This window comes from Mustelus asterias, chromosome 6 (genome assembly GCF_964213995.1).
Source record: "Mustelus asterias chromosome 6, sMusAst1.hap1.1, whole genome shotgun sequence".
NCBI classification, from domain to species: Eukaryota; Metazoa; Chordata; class Chondrichthyes; order Carcharhiniformes; family Triakidae; genus Mustelus; species Mustelus asterias.
In genome coordinates this window covers 38,789,217-38,806,922 of record NC_135806.1, presented here as the reverse complement: position 1 = coordinate 38,806,922, position 17,706 = coordinate 38,789,217, and the positions used below count along the sequence as shown (strand labels likewise).

The following is a 17,706-nucleotide window of genomic DNA, read 5'->3' as shown; positions in this document are numbered from 1 at the left end:
AAGATTATTAGAAAGCCCTCCTCCCTCCGCCTCAATTCCTAAGGTTTACTTCAGTAAGTGTAGGTGCAAGGCATTTTCTAAAATCTTTAGAAGCCCCCATCTTGAACTGTGATCAATGCTGTGATGTTTGAATCTCTGATCATTCTGTGTATCTTTTTGCTTGCACTAAGGACTTTAATGAGCATCATTTTTGCTGAAATGTAGATGTCATGGTGACTAATTTTATCAAATTGAGTTTTCCTTTACATTGAGCCTCTGTAAGTGATCCAAAGTTGTCACAAATGAACTTTTAATTTATTAAGCATGTGCAGTCCTGTTTGAAACTGTTGGGTACTTGTTATTACATAGATAAAGCTGTACAACCTCAAGTTGCTTAATCCTTGTTTAAGCTTCTTGGTGCATAATGTAGTTAAATTGGTTTGATAAAATAAGCAAACTTTTTTCTTGTAAAATTAAAATTTCTGGATCAACATTCTGTTTATTCACAGATCATTTTGTGTTTTTGCACGCAGAAAATTGAAGATGGCCGCACAAGTGCTCGAGCAAGCGAGTGGGACCAGTATGTTTTCTCACTCCAGTGTTGGAATTTCTTCAGATGAGGAAATATGTGGGCTTAATTATCTTTCCAAGAATGACTTGACAGCAGCACCACAGTTGGTTATGTTGGCAAATGTTGCCTTAACTGGTAACATAAGCTGTTATGATTATCAGGGAGAGGTTAGACAGATGGCAGAATTGAAAACAGTAAATGACAATTTATCAGACAATGAGGATGATTTGAGAACTGACGTGAACGATGCATTTCAGTCTGAGAATCTAAGTGCCGAAAATCCAGTTTTACCAAGTATTGCAACAAAGGACAGTTTTGAGAGTTCTTCCCAAGACACTTGTGACTCGGGCATAGATTCAACAGAAGTGGTGAATCAGGAAAGCTTGGCTGACAAGGGAAAAAAATCCAAACCATTTCGCTGTCGCCCCTGCCAGTATGAAGCTGAGTCGGAGGTGGAGTTTGTGCATCATATCAAAGTACATAGTGCCAAAAAGTTTATTGTTGAGGAAAATGCAGAAAAACAAACCAAATCCAAAGTTCCAGATCCTGTTCCTGAAGAGACTGATATTTCTAAAGGTCCCATTCGCTGCGATAGATGTGGATATAACACAAGCCGATATGATCATTATTTGGCACATCTAAAACACCACGACAAAGTTGGGGAGAATGAGAAAGTTTATAAATGTATCATCTGCACCTACACTACTGTCAGTGAATATCACTGGAAAAAGCATTTGCGGAACCACTTTCCCCGTAAGGTTTATACTTGTTCGCAGTGCTCTTATTTCTCCGACAGAAAGAATAACTACGTGCAGCACATGCGAACGCACACAGGTATGACTTAATTAGTTATGGGAAGAAAGTTGAGTGTGCGGGAATAGTTTAATGTTGAATTTCAAGTAAATAATTTGCATTTAACACTTTTATTGCATCCCATGAAAGCAATTGTGCCTTTGTTTAAAAAGGGCTGCAGGGAAAAGCCTGGGAACTACAGGCCGGTGAGCCTGTGGTGGGTAAGTTGTTAGAAGGTATTTAGAGAGGCAAGGACTGATTAGGGACAGTCAGCATGGCTTTGTGAGTGGAAAACCATGTGTCTCAAATTTGAATTTTGAAGGGGTAACCAAGAAGGTAGCTGAGGGCAGTGCAGTTGATATTGTCTACATGGACTTTAGCAAGGCCTTTGACAAGGTACTGCATGGTAGGTTGTTGCATAAGATTAAATCTCACAGGATCCAGGGTGAGGTAGCCAAATGGATACAAAATTGGTTTGATGACAGAAGACAGAGGGAGGTTGTAGAGTTTGTTTCTTAAACTGGAGGCCTGTGACCAGTGGTGTGTCTCGGGGATCGGTGTTGGGTCCAGTTATTTGTCATTAATAATGATTTGGATGAGAATTTAGGAGGTATGGTTAGTAAGTTTGCAGATGACACCAAGATTGGAGGCATAGTGGACAGTGAAGAAGGTTATCTTGGATTGCAACGGGATCTTGATCAATTGGGCCAGTGGGCTGATGAACGGCAGATGGAGTTTAATTTAGATAAATGTGAGGTGATGCATTTTGGTAGATCAAACCAGGGCAAGACTTACTCAGTTAATGATAGGGCGTTGGAGAGAGTTATAGAACAAAGAGATCTAGGGGTACATGTTCATAGCTCCTTGAAAGTGGAGTCACAGGTGGACAGAGTGGTGAAGAAGGCATTCAGCATGCTTGGTTTCATTGGTCAGAACATAAGACCATAAGACCATAAGACATAGGAGCGGAAGTAAGGCCATTCGGCCCATCGAGTCCACTCCACCATTCAATCATGGTTGATTTCAACTCCATTTACCCGCTCTCTCCCCATAGCCCTTAATTCCTCGAGAAATCAAGAATTTATCAATTTCTGTCTTGAAGACGCTCAACGTCTCGGCCTCCACAGCCCTCTGTGGCAATGAATTCCACAGACCCACCACTCTCTGGCTGAAGAAATTTCTCCTCATCTCTGTTCTAAAGTGACTCCCTTTTATTCTAAGGCTGTGCCCCCGCGTCCTAGTCTCCCCTGTTAATGGAAACAACTTCCCTACGTCCATCCTATCTAAGCCGTTCATTATCTTGTAAGTTTCTATCAGATCTCCCCTCAACCTCCTAAACTCCAATGAATATAATCCCACGATCCTCAGACGTTCATCGTATGTCAGGCCTACCATTCCTGGGATCATCCGTGTGAATCTCCGCTGGACCCGCTCCAGTGCCAGTATGTCCTTCCTGAGGTGTGGGGCCCAAAATTGCTCACAGTACTCCAAATGGGGCCTAACCAGTGCTTTATAAAGCCTCAGAAGTACATCCCTGCTTTTGTATTCCAAGCCTCTTGAGATAAATGACAACATTACATTTGCTTTCTTAATTACGGACTCAACCTGCAAGTTTACCTTTAGAGAATCCTGGACTAGGACTCCCAAGTCCCTTTGCACTTTAGCATTATGAATTTTGTCACCGTTTAGAAAATAGTCCATGCCTCTATTCTTTTTTCCAAAGTGTACGACCTCGCACTTGCCCACGTTGAATTTCATCAGCCACTTCTTGGACCACTCTCCTAAACTGTCTAAATCTTTCTGCAGCCTCCCCACCTCCTCAATACTACCTGCCCCTCCACCTATCTTTGTATCATCGGCAAACTTGGCCAGAATGCCCCCAGTCCCGTCATCTAGATCGTTAATATATAAAGAGAACAGCTGTGGCCCCAACACTGAACCCTGCGGGACACCACTTGTCACCCGGTTGCCATTCTGAGAAAGAACCTTTTATCCCAACTCTCTGCCTTCTGTCTGACAGCCAATCGTCAATCCATGTTAGTACCTTGCCTCGAATACCATGGGCCCTTATTTTACTCAGCAGTCTCCCGTGAGGCACCTTGTCAAAGGCCTTTTGGAAGTCAAGATAGATAACATCCATTGGCTCTCCTTGGTCTAACCTATTTGTTATCTCTTCAAAGAACTCTAACAGGTTTGTCAGGCACGACCTCCCCTTACTAAATCCATGCTGACTTGTCTTAATCCGACCCTGCACTTCCAAGAATTTAGAAATCTCATCCTTAACGATGGATTCTAGAATTTTGCCAACAACTGAGGTTAGGCTAATTGGCCTATAATTTTCCATCTTTTTTCTTGTTCCCTTCTTGAACAGTGGGGTTACAACAGCGATTTTCCAATCCTCTGGGACTTTCCCTGACTCCAGTGACTTTTGAAAGATCATAACTAACGCCTCCACTATTGAATACAGGAGTTGGGACGTCTTGTTGAAGTTGTACAAGACATTGGTAAGGCCACACTTGGAATGCTGTGTGCAGTTCTGGTCACCCTATTATAGAAAGGATATTATTAAACTAGAAAGAGTGCAGAAAAGATTTACTAGGATGCTACCAGGACTTGATGGATTGAATTATAAGGAGAGGCTGGATAGACTGGGACTTTTTTTCTCTGGAACATAGGAGGCTGAGGGGTGATCTTATAGAAGTCCATAAAATAATGAGGGGCACAGATCAGCTAGATAGTCAATATTTTTTCCCAAAGGTAGGGGAGTCTAAAGCTAGAGGGCATAAGTTTAAGGTGAGAGGGGAGAGATACAAAAGGGTCCAGAGGGGTAATTTCTTCACAGAGGGTGGTGAATGTCTGGAACAAGCTGCCAGAGGTAGTAGTAGAGGCGGGTACAATTTTTGTCTTTTAAAAAGCATTTAGACAGTTACATGAGTAAGATGGCTATCGAGGGATATGGGCCAAATGTGGGCAATTGGGATTAGCTTAGTCGTTTAAACAAAAAAAGGGCACATGGACAACTTGGGCCAAAGGGCCTGTTTTCTCTATGACTCTATGGCTCAATGTGTTACGTTTCAAATGTAGTCAGAGATGCAATGCAGGCAGTGCATCTGCCAAATTGCACATAGCAAAGTCCAAAAATCTACCAAATGAGATGACTAACCTGTTTATTTGAATATGGTGGTTAATGGAGGATTTTTTTTATAACACTAGGAGATCTCCCTGTTCTTCAGTTAGTGGTGGAGACTTTTTAGATCAGGTTTAATGTCTCATTCAAAAGATAGCACCAACATTTCAGCAGTTCCTCAGTACTGCACTGAGTATCAGTCTAGATTGTGCACACAAATCCTGAATGATGCTTGATTTGGGCAAGTGTGCTGCTGAATGAACCAGCTGGTACTGTGTATTAAAAGGCACCAATTCTGCCAAAAAAAGGCACCGTTGTGATATCAAAAAAGTTAGGACAAAAGTAGATTTGGCATTCATTGCCATACCTTTTGTTGCAGCACCAGCATCGTTATTTGTTTCAAGTCCTTAAAATATTTATGTACAAAATACTTATGTATGTTAATTCTGTAATAATTTATGGCTTTTTGGGATCTTAATGAAGCATTTGCAGAATTGGCAGAAGATGGTAAGAGATATAAAAGTAAGAAACGTGTGCTTTATATTGCACCTCAAGATGTCCCAAAATATTTTACAGTGAATCAAGCTTAGTCACACTTATTTAGTTGGAAAGGTACCTGGCAATTTGAACACAGCAAGGTACTGAAAACAGCAGTGGGAAAAGTGACCAGATAATCTGTTTAGTAATGTTGGTTGAAGGGAAAATGTTAGCCAGCATACCTGGAAGTTAAAATAGTGCTTGGGACGTTTTACATTTATCTATAAGAGTTTACATGGCCTTACTTCGAAGTAATGTAGTTATCTTTCATTTGTCTTTTTGATGTTATAGTCTGTTGCCATTTAGTTAATGATATTTTTGAATTGTTGTTCGAATGCACTCTAATATGTTGTCTTAAAGATAACAGGTAAGTCGGGTCTTCTCATCTTGAACTTCAAAGGGCCTTTTTCTGTGCTGTAGACCTCTATGATCTTTCTACAGCCTATTTAAATAGGTCGCATTGATATTGGTTGTGTGCTCATAATTTTGTAAAATAAAATTGAATGTTTACATGCTTCTAATTCTGTGTACGAGCAAGCGGGATGGGGAACCCCTCTACACCAAAGAAATGATGCATAGGGCTGGATAATGAGTACTGTAGTCTTCTGGAGTAATCCTGCCAAAATTTTTAGTTTACAAACAAACATACGAATTAGAAGCAGGAGTAGACCACTCAGCCCCTCAATTCTGCTTTGCCATTCAATAAGATCATGGCTGATCTGATTGTAACTTGATCCCCACATTCCTGCCTACCCGCAATAACCTTTCACCCCTTGTTAAGATGAATCTATCCAGCTCTGCCTTTAAAATATTAAAATACTCTGCTTCCAATGCCTTTTGAGGGAGAGAAAGTTCCAGAGACTGCCCTCTGAGATAAGAAATTTCTCCTCATCTCATGAGAAATACCTTATTTTTAAACAGTGATTCCTTAGTTCTAGTTCCTTCAATATCCCCTCCATACCCACCCTATCAATATCCCGCAGAATCTTAAAGGTTTCGATCAAGTCTCCTCTTACTCTTCTAAACTCTAACATGTCCAACCTTTCCTCATAGAACAACCCGCCCGTTCCTGACATTAGTCTAGTAAACCTTCTCTGAACTGCATCTTTCCTTAAATAAGGTAACCAATACTGTATGCAATGCGCAGATGTAGTCTCACCAATGCCCTGTACAACTAAAACATAACCTTCCTACTTTTGTAATGTATTCCCCTCACCATAAATGATAACATTCTATTAGCTTTCCTAATTACTTGCTGTACCTGTATACTAGCCTTTTGTGATTCTTGCACTCAAACACCTAGATCCCTCTGCACTTTAGAGCTCTGCAATCTCTCACCGGTTGGATAACAAACTTTGTTGTTCCTTCTGCTAAAGAATGTTTCAGCAAGTTGATTTATCATTTGTTAAAAAGTAACATGACTTGTATCATTCTGTGAATCAAAAAGTTGGCTCAGCAAGCATCATTGGTATATGTTAGTTTTCCACATTTTTGCTTGACTATTATGGAATGGAGTTTTCACTTTGGGATTAAAATCTGCATGATCCAATGCAAACAGGTGGCCTTTAAAACAAAATTTGAAAAAATCAGCTTTAAAATTATTCCCGTTACTTGGTGCATTTTCATGAACACAGCTGCAAATGGGATTATCGTAAAATAAGCAGTTCAAATCACTCAATCCATTATCCGTGGGTAGCTCAATTGTGAATTACTGAAAATAGCTTTTAAAAAAAATACAGAACTATTTGCTAATTACATTGGGACAAAAAAGTTAAGTTGTGCCTTTTTAGAGTCTTTGCATCCGTAGAATCAACTTGTTGTTTAGATAGGCCTGCAAATGAGCAGTTAGAAACACCCAGCTCAACTGAGGGATGTGGCCAGCTTCGAAGCACAAAGATGACAGAAACTTGATTTGTGTTAAAGGTAAAAGTTTTGCAACCTTTTGCCTGATTTTGTGCAAATTGCACAGAAAAATCCAGCATAACTAAGTGAGAACTTCTAGCCCTATAAAAGTTATATATTGATCATCTGATTGCATGGTGATCTATTTTACAAAAGTAGTAAGTCATACTCCAGATTTAAGAGAAATACAGTTGCCTTGTTATAGACTGAGATCGATAGATTTCTACATATAAAAATCTTCAAGCAATATGGGGATAGTTCAGGAAAATGGTGTTGAGTAGGTTGGCCATGATTTAATTGAATGCCGGAGTGGGCTTGAAGGACTGAATGGTCTACTCCTGTGTTTGTATGTAACTATTTCTCATGTACTCCTCCAACCTTGCCAATTCAATTCCAGTGACCTACTTTCAGGATGTTGAGTTCTTGTATGGAAGTCATTTCCATATGTTGACTCTTTAAAGAAAATTGTGGTGGGATAAGCAACAAATAAATAAAATCCAATGTCTATCTAGCACAAGTTCAACTGTTTGGAGCAAGTGAGGGTTGAGAAAAGAAACCAACTTGGCTTTCCTGAAATTAAAATGGAGCTAAATGCAAAGATAATGTAACTCTGAGCCCTGTACTTTCATTAAGTTGAGACCTGCAAAATGATTTGGGCGTTTAACTCATCATTTGAGATTGAATGAGATCAGTTCTAGTGAGGTCTTGAAGCAAGTGCTAAAGGTTTATATTTGTTCCATTTTCCATTTTCCCCTTTTCAACGAGAGGTCAAAAACAGTTCAAAAATATTTCTGCAAGAAGATGCACAGGTAATATTGCATAAAAACTGAAAGCTGCACTGCAGTGATTTTTAAAAATTGCTCTTTGCTGGAACATTTCATTGTAACAAAATCCTCAAAATGCTTGTGGTAGGTGAGTACGTTTAAACTGGAATTGGTAGCAGATCTGTCTTTAATAAGCTTTAGTAGGTGATATAAGAAAAGCTTTAAAGTACTGATTTCAAAATCTTCATATCAGCCAGTGATTTGTATTGAGGGAACAGTAGCATTGTGGTTATGTTACTGCAATAGTAATGCAAAGGCCTTGACTAATACTCCAAAGATGAGTTTGTATCCCTCCATGGTGACTGGGGGAACTTAAATGTAACAAAATAAATGTGGGATAAAAAAATAGTCTCAGCAATAGTGACCATAAAACTACCAATTGTCATAAAATCATATCTGGTTCACAAATACCCTTTAGAATCATAAGAAGGAAACCATTCAGCCCATTGTATCTGGCGCTGGATCTCACTTAAGTGACATTCTATCTTTTCACATTAGCCCTACAATTTCTTCCTCTTCAGGTAAAGATCCAATTCATTTTTGAAAACCACAATTGAATCTGCCTCCCACCACATTCTCAAGAAGTGTATTCCAGATCCTAATCATAGAATCATAGAAACCCTACAGTACAGAAAGAGGCCGTTCGGCCCATCGAGTCTGCACCGACCACAATCCCACCCAGGCCCTACCCTCATATCCCACCCACTAATCCCTCTAACCTACGCATTCATGGAGTGATTCATGAATCACTCCATGAAAAACTTTTCCTCATTTTGCCGTTGCTTCTTTTGCTAATCAGCATAAATTGACGTCCTCTACTTCTCAATCCTTCCACCAATGGGGACAGTTTCTCCCTATCTACCCTGTCCAGACCCCTTAGTTTGGACCAAGTTATAATGAGGTCTGGAAGAGAGGAGTCCTAATGGAATCCAAACTGATCATTAGTGCACAGATTACTAGTGAGTTGAGGATGCTTGACATCGCTGTCAGGCTAGATAGTGTGTTCAAATCCCTGAAATCGGGAGTTGAACCCACTAACCTAGAGATGCAAGAGCTTAGCCAATGAGCATCCAGACCATGAAAAGACCAAACATCCATGCACCCTGCTGAATTTATGTGTCTATCTCTTTGGATGACATTGGGACCTTTACAATGATCAGATTGAAGGAGGATGTTGAAGAGAAAGGAAACCTATCTTCCCCACCAGGTCTGGCTTACATGTGATTCCAGATCCACAACAACATGGTTGACTTTAACTGTCCTCTGAAATGGCCGAGCAAACCACTCAGTTACAGCAAACCATTATAATAAAGTCAAATGAGAATAGAACTGCATGGATCATCTAGCATTGACTTGGGCATTGGAAACACCCAACTTAGTCAACCATGCAAGTCTTTTTCACCAACAACCTCGGGCAGGATCCATCTGGAAAATGCAATTTAAATTGAAAACTTTGGATGATTCTGACTGGGTTATACCAATAGTTAAACAGAAGAAGTTAGAAGAATTAAAATCTCTTCTAACAATGACCCACCGCAGGATGTGCCCTCAGGAGACTCCCCTTAGTCCCATGATAGGGCATACCCAGCATGCCAACTCCCCAGGGGGCTCCCCACACATCACCCCATTCTGACAACACCCCCCTCCCCCCCCACCCCCATCTATGTATGCACAAACCCCTGCAAGAATACAGTGTCCCCTGTCCCCAAGCCCTGATAATCCCCCCATGGCTGACCAGCCCCCCCCACCATGAACAAAACTTCCATGCTGCGTTCTCCATGGCAATGCCTCTGGCAATCAGTCAGCATCCACTTGCCAACCAATCAGCATTCTCTTCTCATATAGTATACATTCTTGTTCCCCTGTTGATGTTGGAAAATTCTTGCGAGCTATCCTGACAAGTACAAGACATAGAGCTTTGATAGCATGCCTCTCTTTTTTTCATTAATTTTTGAGCTTTATTAACCAGATCCCACGGTGCTTTTCAAAGAAGAGTGGGAGAATTTGCCTGGTGTCCTGGACAATATTTACCCCTTAATGTTTTGTCACCAAATACAGATTATCTGGTCGTTGTTGTTCATGGGACCCTGCTGCATGAGCATTGGTTGCTCCCTACATTAGAAAAGTGACTATACTTCTAAAGTCCTTCATTGACTGTGACGTGCTGTGGGAGATCCTGAGGTTGTGCAAGTTTGCTCTGTTCAGTAGAGTAAGCCTGTAGCTATATAATAGTTTTTGGAGTTCTCATCTAAAATGCTGTATTTAATAGCCAACATTCTCTATTCAATAGTCATATTTTGGCATATTCAGAGAGGCCAAACTAACGACAATGATATTGGTACGTGTCTCACAAAATAGTAACGATGTAACCTTGTTGCTGAAACAACGCAGCACCTTCTTCAGAATGTTCTGTTTATGTAAACAGGGTGGTGGTCAAAGTGGCAACCACACCAGGACCGACTTTTCCAAACCTTCAGATTCACAAAACTAAGCCCAATTAGAAACCAATTGCTCAGGCCCTGAGTCTTCAGTTGCCAGGGCTGCTGGAGCACATTTTGAGCAGTTCTGTGTAAAACTTTCAACTTCTTCGATGGAGAAGCATTCTCCTTTTAATGTCTCTGCACTTGTTTCACAGGTGAACGACCTTACAAATGCCCACAGTGCCCTTACTCAAGTTCTCAGAAAACTCATCTGACCAGACACATGCGTACACATTCAGGTTAGTATAATTAGTGGTGAGTGAGCCATGTTTTTGTTGTAATTTCAGGTCAATTAATGGATGCATAATATTGTATCTTTATAAAAGGAGCTGTCATTCCAAAGATTGTGGGTTTATGTATTGTCGTGGCGGGTTTATTTACAATTTACACCACATTTGTCAGTTAATGGATAAGCCATTGAGCAACCAAATGCCCTGCCTCTGTGAGTTAACTGATGTTGACTTGGCTGGTGTTAGGGGTGATATAATATCCCTGGTGCCTCATCAGCCAGTCACCACTTCCTGTTTGCTCTTATGTAGACCCTACTTGGGAGTGCATATGAGGACTGGATCAGGGATGCTTTCCCACACTTGGTTGAATTGCATGCTGACAGTCGTATACAATGGGATGGCAACTTGAACAAGCTGCTGGAAATGTAACCAGTGACAGTGAAACTTCTTCAGGTCAATATTTTCAAATGATGACATTGGCAGAAAAGCAAGGAACCAAATGCAAATTTAAGCATTGTACAATGTTCATTCCTCCTCATTCAACAACAACTTGCAAATGGAATAAAGCTATCATCAAGTGATTCAGAGAACCACTCGTTGCTATTATAACGCATTTGATTATCTTCAAACTTTATTCATTCACCTGTGTCGGCAGCAGCAGAGTAGGCCTAGCCCACTATTTTATTATGTGATTCTTTTACTTATTCCAATTGCAGCCAAAATCCAGGAAGCCGCCAGTTCCATTCTGGAAATGTAATTTACTTCTGTTTTTAATATTATTAGCAGCCATTTTCACTGAATCACAGGGAATCGTTCTTTAATGTTCTCTTCTGTGCTCTTTTCATACTAACTTAGATTTCCCGAAAAGAAAATACCATTTTCTTTTGGTAACTTTTTGAGCCTAGCAACACTGAATTCTTGGACTGCAATGTCTGTCCTAATTTACATCTTATTTGTAAGACCTGGATAGGTTCAGTTGCCTTCACCTTTAACTTCAACCATGAGGGATTTAGCATTTATGTGACATAACGTATGCCCCCACCAATACATACACTGACATGATAAATGCAGTGATACTGGATCCAATTGGCATACCTTCTAGACTCCTGGTGATAGAGAGTTTGCGAATTACATTGCCTTTCTACAAAGGGAGAAGGCAGTCAGAAACTAAGGCTTTAAATTTAAGTGAGGCAGACTGTGAAGCAATGAGAAATAAACTGACCATAGTTAACTGGGCTAAACTATTATTAGGTAAATCTGTAGATAAATGGTAGAAAGTAGTCAGAGAGTTTTGGTATTATACAGAATCACTATGAAGCCTTAAAATGCAAAGGGCCCACTTGGGACCAAGTCAACAAGTCAGCTAAGCAACAATATCAAGATAAGGGAAAGCTTATACAAATGTAGGGAATAGTGGAATCCTACAAACAGGGAAAGCTATGTAAACCAACAAAGAAAAATAAAGTAGTGAGATACAAAAAGGAATATGAAAAGAAATTCGCAAGGGATATCAAAAAGAGCAGTAGAAGCTTTTATAAATGGATGTCAATAGAAATGCAATTTGCAAGAGATATTAAACCGACCACCTCTCTGGCATCAACCATCTTACACTATTGTACAAGTCAAAATTAACCCCAAGGAGAGGTGGAGTAGAATGTGGGCCCATTAAAGACAGATTCAATGTAAGCAACATATTCTTGATGTTACAGACGTGTGCTGTTAGTATTAGCCAGCAGAGGCAATTGTTGCCTAAAAGTGGTGATGCTCTTGCGCAAAAGGATAGGATGCTCGTTTACAAGGAGCTCCTGAAAAGCTTTGACCTGCAAGTGATGTTAATTGTCTCTTTCATTTTTCAAAAAACAACATTGCAGCACATTGTTGAGTCTGGGCAGGTATCAAACTGAACTTAGCTGCATGAGCAACTACATCACTTAGTTGGAGAAAGCCTGAACTCTCCCATGATTCAAAAGACTCTGTCATGCTATGTGCTGGTGTCTTTCAGCGAAGGAAATCTGTCATCCTTTCTAAGTCTGGCCTGTGTGTGATTTCAAATCCATTGTAATGTAGTTATATTCTTAACTGACATTGGAAATGACTTAGCAGACCACTCAGTTGTATCAATTAAGGGCAATTAGGAATGGTTAAAAAGTTCTGGTTTTGCCAGGGACACCCACATTGCAACATAAATAAAATGCCTAAGGCATTGACACCTGTGCCTTTCTGGTGTGTCGAATGGTACAGCAAATGTTCTGAACTAAGAAGGAGCTAATTACAACAATTCACCCTTCACCATAAACCGTTTAGTTCATGGCTGGTATATGGATCTTATGGTCATTGTTCAGGCTAACCAGTTACTTGGAAAAGCATTTGATACTGAACAAAATTGCCTCCAGTGTTTTGGAAATTTTCTTTACACTTTCCAACAATTTTTCAGAATGCCTTGTTCATCCACAAACTTCATATGGGTTGAAGTAAAATTAGTTCCTGGATCTTTGGGAATTAATTATTGTGTTCATCAAAGTACCTGTTTGGATTTCATATGAATAGATTTGGTCTCTGATAATGCATCAGATATTGCATAAAGCATCTCGACATCTTCATTTACAAATATACAGTTGTGGATATTCTGGCATCCAGATAAACTTGCAAAACTAACACTTAGTGTTAAATAGAAATATTATATCTCTCAATGCATGACTTACTGCTACCAGCCCAAAGAATATGCATGATATTCTGCTATTTAGAATATTTATTGTGTCAATAGCTATTATGTGGTTCATTGATGACTTGTATGGCAGTCATTGTCCACCAAGAGTCATAGAGGTTTACAGCATGGAAACAGGCCCTTCTGCCCAACTTGTCCATGCCGCCCTTTTTTTAAAAAAAACCCCTAAGCTAATCCCAGTTGCCCGCATTTGGCCCACATCCCTCTATACCCATCGTACCCATGTAACTATCTAAATGCTTTTTAAAAGATAAAATTGTACCCGCCTCTACTACTACCTCTGGCAGCTTGTTCCAGACACTCACCACCCTCTGTCTTTTTTTAAAAATTGCCCCTCTGGACACTTTTTTATCTCTTCCCCTTAAACCTATGCCCTCTAGTTTTAGGTTCCCCTACCTTTGGGAAAAGATATTGACTATCTACCGTGTCTATGCCCCTCATTATTTTATAGACCTCTATAAGGTCAGCCCTCAGCCTCCTACGCTCCAGAGAAAAAAGTGCCAGTCTATTCAGCCTCTCCTTATAACTCAATCCATCAAGTCCCGGTAGCATCCTAGTAAATCTTTTCTGCACTCTTTCTAGTTTAATAATATCCTTTCTAAAATAGGGTGACCAGAATTGCACACAGTATTCCAAGTGTGGCCTTACCAATGTCTTGTACAACTTCAACAGGACGTCCCAACTCCTGTATTCAATGTTCTGACCAATGAAACCAAGCATGCCGAATGCCTTCTTCACGACTCTGTCCACCTGTGACTCCACTTTCAAGGAGCTATGAACATGTACCCCGAGATCTCTTTGTTCTGTAACTCTCCCCAACGCCCTACCATTAACTGAGTAAGTCCTGCCCTGGTTCAATCTACCAAAATACATCCCTTCGCATTTGTCTAAATTAAACTCCATCTGCCATTCGTCAGCCCACTGGCCCAGTTGATCAAGATTCCGTTGCAATTGGAGATAACTTTCTTCACTGTCCACTATGCCACCAATCTTGGTGTCATCTGCAAACTTACTAACCATGTCCCCTATATTCTCATCCAAATCATTAATATAAATGACAAATAACAATGGGCCCAGCACTGATCCCTGAGGCACACCGCTGGTCACAGGCCTCCAGTTTGGAAATCAACTTTCTACAACCACCCTCTGGCTTCTGTCAAGAACAGTAAGAAGTCTCACAACACCAGGTTAAAGTCCAACAGGTTTATTTGGTAGCAAATACCATAAGCTTTCGGAGCACTGCTCCTTCGTCAGATGGAGTTGATATCTGCTCTCAAACAGTGCACAGACACAGAAATCAAGTTACAGAATACTAATTAGAATGCGAATCTCTATAGCCAGCCAGGTCTTAAAGGTACAGACAATGTGGGTGGAGGGAGCATTCAACACAGGTTAAAGAGATGTGTATTGTCTCCAGACAGAACAGCTAGTGAGATTCTGCAAGACCAGGGGGAAAGCTGTGGGGGTTACTGATAATGTGACATAAATCCAACATCCCGGTTTAGGCTGTCCTCATGTGTGCGGATGATGCCGGATCATCGACACGGATGCCATCATCTCACGTGAGAACACCATCTACCAGGTACATGGTACCTACTCTTACAACTCGGCCAACGTTGTCTACCTGATACGCTGCAGGAAAGGATGTCCCGAGGCATGGTACATTGGGGAAACCATGCAGACGCTACGACAACGGATGAATGAACACCGCTCGACAATCACCAGGCAAGACTGTTCTCTTCCTGTGGGGGAGCACTTCAGCAGTCACGGGCATTCAGCCTTGGATCTTCAGGTAAGCGTTCTCCAAGGCGGCCTTCACGACAGACGACAGCGCAGAGTTGCTGAGCAGAAACTGATAGCCAAGTTCCGCACACATGAGGACGGCCTAAACCGGGATGTTGGATTTATGTCACATTATCAGTAACCCCCACAGCTTTCCCCCTGGTCTTGCAGAATCTCACTAGCTGTTCTGTCTGGAGACAATACACATCTCTTTAACCTGTGTTGAATGCTCCCTCCACCCACATTGTCTGTACCTTTAAGACCTGGCTGGCTATAGAGATTCGCATTCTAATTAGTATTCTGTAACTTGATTTCTGTGTCTGTGCACTGTTTGAGAGCAGATATCCACTCCATCTGACGAAGGAGCAGTGCTCCGAAAGCTTATGGTATTTGCTACCAAATAAACCTGTTGGACTTTAACCTGGTGTTGTGAGACTTCTTACTGTGCTTACCCCAGTCCAACGCCGGCATCTCCACATCATGACTTCTGTCAAAAAGCCAATTTTGTATCCATTTAGATACCTCACCCTGGATCCCGTGAGATTTAACTTTGTGCAACAACCTACCATGCGGTACCTTGTCCAAAGGCCTTGCTAAAGTCCATGTAGACAACATCAACTGCACTGCCCTCATCTACCTTCTTGGTTACCCCTTCAAAAAACTCAATTAAATTTGTGAGACATGATTTTCACTCTCAAAGCCATGCTGACTCTCCCTAATCAGTCCTTGCATCTCTAAATGCCTGTAGATCCTGTCTCTCAAAATACCTTCCAACAATTTACCCACCACAGATGTGAGGCTCACTGGCCTGTAGTTCCCAGAATTTTCCCTGCAGCCCTTCTTAAACAAAGGCACAACATTTGCCATTCTCCAATCTTCAGGCACCTCACCTGTGACTATCGATGATTCAAATATCTCTGCTAGGGGACCCGCAATTTCCTCCCTAGCCTCCCACAACGTCCTGGGATATACCTCATCATGTCTCGCAGATTTATCTACCTTGATGCGCTTTAAGATTTCCAGCATGATGGGGGAAATTAAGCTGTCAAACATTTGGTGGTATTCAGAAAAGGTGGATAAAATATTTTGAAAGGTTTACATCTACATGGGATTTTGAGCCTTAAACTGGTACAAAATGTGTTAAATCACTTTGAGTTCCACTGACCTTCAACTTCCTTTTAAGATTGTTCCAGGTCTGCTTATTGCAGCTTCAGTTTAATAAACTGTATGTTCTGATTGTAGGGCCCATCATTTTGCAAGTCGATAGAGAAATTGAAGATCACTTTTGCAGTTCATGTCTAAAATGTTGCATTTTTCAGTTTCACAAGAAACAAGCATCACTGAAAATGTTGTGGAATTTCCTCTCTTCCCAATAGGTATTCAAATGGCTTTGGCTCTTTCCCTGGAACAAATAAGGACCTCCTCATCTAAGTAATTTGGACAAATAAAGAATGTTAGATTACATACCACCTGCGTGTGGTCTTCCACCTTAATTCAGCCATCCCATACAAAGCTTCGTTGTTGACTTGGTATATATGTATTTGCTGTGCTGAGCTTTCTTTTGAGAATAGAGGTCCAGTTCTGAAACAAGGCTTTTGTACTGACTATATCACCGCATATCAGAACCTATTGTCCCTTACAGTTTAGAACAAAGCGCAAAAGCGACGTTCATTGTCTGCAGTATTCATTAAAACTGCCTGGTTAAAGTTTTTACATTTTAGGTTTTAGCATTACATAGCTGGATAGGATGTGAAGAGGAGGAATGTAGACACTGACTTCAGGAAATTTGTGATAACTAATAAGGCCCGGTGACTGGGCCGAAGTTCAGGCACTTTATCGTGGGCAGTATCTGTTGGTCATCTAGATGTTAATTACCAAACTTAAAAAAAAATACATGTAGAATTTAGACATAATGAGTCTCATTCGGTTTCATTTTGGGATCCAGAGATTTCATATGAGTTGCCATTTTAAAGCTAAAAACAATGGAGAACATTAAGTAGTTTTTGAGTAGTCTGTTGTATGGAAACTTTTGCAAAACACATTACACTGTGATTCAATCTTTTGACTTTTTGTTGCTGTATATTTTCTTGGTAGAATTTGTCTGAACTTTGTTCCCATGCCAATGGTCTTCATTTTTTAAAGAATCTGTAGGTAGAAAGGAAAATGTCATCTGTATGGGCACCGTGGTATGCGTTATTATCTGTGATTCCACTTGAAGGGTGGCACAGTGGTTAACACTGCTGCCTCTCAGCCCCAGAGACCTGGGTTCAATTCCAGCCTTGGGTCACTGTGTGGAGTTTGCACGTTCTCCCTGTGTCTGCATGGGTTTCTTCCGGGTGCTTCGGTTTCCTCCCACAGTCCAAAGATGTGCGGGTTAGGTTGATTAGCGATGCTAAATTGACCCTAGTGCCAGAGGATTAACGGAGTAAATATGTGGGGTTATGGGAATAGGGCCTGGATGGGATTGTGGTCGGTGCAGACTTGATGGGCGGAATGATGACCTCCTGCACTGTAAGGATCCTATGATTCTATGAAGTTGGACCATTGCAGTGAAAATTATGGGAAAATGAAGCGGTCAGACCTATTGTCCTGATGATGGAGATATTCTGCCCTCCACTAGAATCATCACTGCACAATCCTTTTGGGCCAATGGCCCTGGGCCAGAGGTTTTTTTTCCCCTGCTTTCCAGGGCTGTAGTGGAAAAATGATAGTGAACCTCAGTAAGTATCAATAACTGCCTTGAAGTGTCCAATGGAA

General features: G+C 40.9%; 1 protein-coding gene across 1 annotated transcript in view; it reads left to right on the top strand.

Annotated features, from left to right (window-relative positions):
• Positions 1–491: 491 nt before the first annotated feature.
• rest (RE1-silencing transcription factor) overlaps positions 492–17,706 on the top strand; it is a 28,507-nt gene continuing 11,292 nt past the window's right edge. Inside the window, exons 1-2 of the mRNA XM_078214182.1 lie at positions 492–1,384; positions 10,368–10,451. Coding sequence (XP_078070308.1) covers positions 523–1,384; positions 10,368–10,451 — 946 coding nt within the window. The 5' untranslated portion in view covers positions 492–522. The remainder of the gene's footprint in view (positions 1,385–10,367; positions 10,452–17,706) is intronic.